General features: G+C 55.6%; 1 protein-coding gene across 1 annotated transcript in view; it reads left to right on the forward strand.

Moving 5' to 3' along the window:
* Window positions 1-502: 502 nt before the first annotated feature.
* The window catches only part of GLB1L3 (galactosidase, beta 1-like 3), a 27,575-nt gene continuing 26,085 nt past the window's right edge, over window positions 503-1,992 (forward strand). Inside the window, exon 1 of the mRNA XM_010843726.1 lies at window positions 503-1,971. Within this exon, the coding sequence (XP_010842028.1) occupies window positions 1,949-1,971 (23 nt within the window). The 5' untranslated portion in view covers window positions 503-1,948. The remainder of the gene's footprint in view (window positions 1,972-1,992) is intronic.

The raw sequence follows: 1,992 nt of genomic DNA on the forward strand, positions 1-1,992 counted from the left end.
CTCAAAAGAGGGGCTTCCCTGGGGGCTCAGTGCTAAAGAATCTGCCTACCAATGCAGAGGATCTGGGTTCAGGCCCAGGTCAGGGAAGATCCCACATGCCCTGAAGCAACTATACCCAGGAGCCAGGAGTCCTGAAGCCCGAAGGCCCCAGGGCCCATGTGCTACAAGAGAACCCACGGCAATGAGAAGTCTGCACACCACGGCCGGAGAGCAGCCCCTCGCGCTGCGTCAGAGGAGAGTCTGTGCAGAACAAAGGCCCAGCAGCACCAAAAACAAACCAGTGGTTTTAAAATAGCTGCAAAGACAACGGAGCACCGAGGTGTGCAACTGAACTACGCACAGGCTCTGTACGCGGAAAACACGAATTCTGATCAAAAAGTGCAAGTTGCTAGTCGTGTCCAACTCTTTTTGACCCCATGAACTATACATACAGTCCACGGAATTCTCCAAGCCAGAATACGGGAATCTCCCCAACCTGGGGATCAAACCCAGGTCTCCCGCATTGTGGGCGGATTCTTTACCATCTGAGCTATGAGGGAAGCCCTCCAAAAGTGAAAGAAGACCGAAATGAACACAGAAACACAGCATGTTCATAGATTTGAAGACTCAACACAGTGAAGATGCTAAATCTTACTAATGGAGGGGGAAAGTCTAATGCAATTCCCATCAAAATGTCAGCATGGCTTTTGGTAGAAATAGACAAGCTTTTTCTAAATTGTGTATGGAAAGGCACAGGCCCTAGAATAGTTTTAACAATCTTGATAAAAAAGAATACAGTTTTGTGGCTGTTAAACCAGATTTATAAAACAAGGTATATTCAAAGAAACATTGCGCTTCTGTGTTTAATGAGTGGAAAGTCAAGGCAGCCCCTAGCATATAACCTAACAATGAGACAAAGAGGGACATTGTACAAAATTTTCAGGGAGGTCGGGTCTCAAGGATGGACATGTACCCGTGATGAGTGAGACAAGAATAACAAACATCCACAAGCTCACGGAAAACTCTAGTCTTGATTTCTATCTGGTGCCATGGGCTCTGCTCTTTCCAGTGGCAGAGGAAAAGCAAAGGGCTTCAGGGAGAAAAGGCCAGAGGACTGTCTGATTTTCCAGTCTCTGAAAAGAGATTTTCATCCCGGGACTTCAAATCCAGTTGTTCCAGACAGGGCTTAGCGCGTTCAAATCTCTACCTGGACCTGCGTTTCTGGTCTCAGGAGACGTTCCCACTGTCTACCCCGCTCGCCTGGGCCGCCAGCACAGAGGCCGTCCGCCTCCTCTCTCGAAGCACCTGCTTCATCAGTCAATTACCAGAAGTTTCCATTTCACCTGGAAATTCTCCTAAAATCCCTCCGCGTCCTCGCGGAGTGTAGGGACTAGGAGAACGGCTCGGGTGCTCCTCCTGGGAACCCCGGCTCCTCGATGACCTGTTTCTCACCTCGCCTCCGCCTTGCACAAGGCAGTCTCCGCAGATCGGATACCAGGCTTGACGGTCAGCCTGCAGCCTCCGGCAGGAGACGCCGGTGCCCAGCAACGAGGCCTCCGCTGTGTCCCCGCCTTCGCTGCAGACACTGGACGGACTCTCCGTCCACCGGCGTCCCTCTGTCTCACTCTCCGTCCCCCGTGACTCTCCCCGTCTCCTGCGGCGGGTTGGGGAGACGCCTCCCCCAGGGGCGCACGTCCGGCACCCTCGCGCCAGTGGCCTCCTTGCTGAGCGTCCCCGCAGTGGACCTGGAGCCACGGGGCGCGCTGACCGCCTGCCCCGCGCGGCCGCCCTCGGGTTCTCCTCGCGCCCTTCGGTCCCGGGTGCTGCTGGAACTCAAGCTCAGGGCGATGACCCTAACCCTCCGGTTCCTCCCCGCAGCTGAGAGGCGTCTGCGTGCAGAGGCGTCCGACCCGCTGTTCCCTCCGCCTCGGCCCGGCGTCGGGGGACCTGGGCGCCTCCTCTCGCGGGGATGGGCTCCCCGCCGCGCTCCAGGTGAAGACCCCTCATCCCCGC

Source organism: Bison bison, unplaced genomic scaffold (assembly GCF_000754665.1).
Source record: "Bison bison bison isolate TAMUID 2011002044 unplaced genomic scaffold, Bison_UMD1.0 scf7180017864185, whole genome shotgun sequence".
Classification (NCBI taxonomy): domain Eukaryota; kingdom Metazoa; phylum Chordata; class Mammalia; order Artiodactyla; family Bovidae; genus Bison; species Bison bison.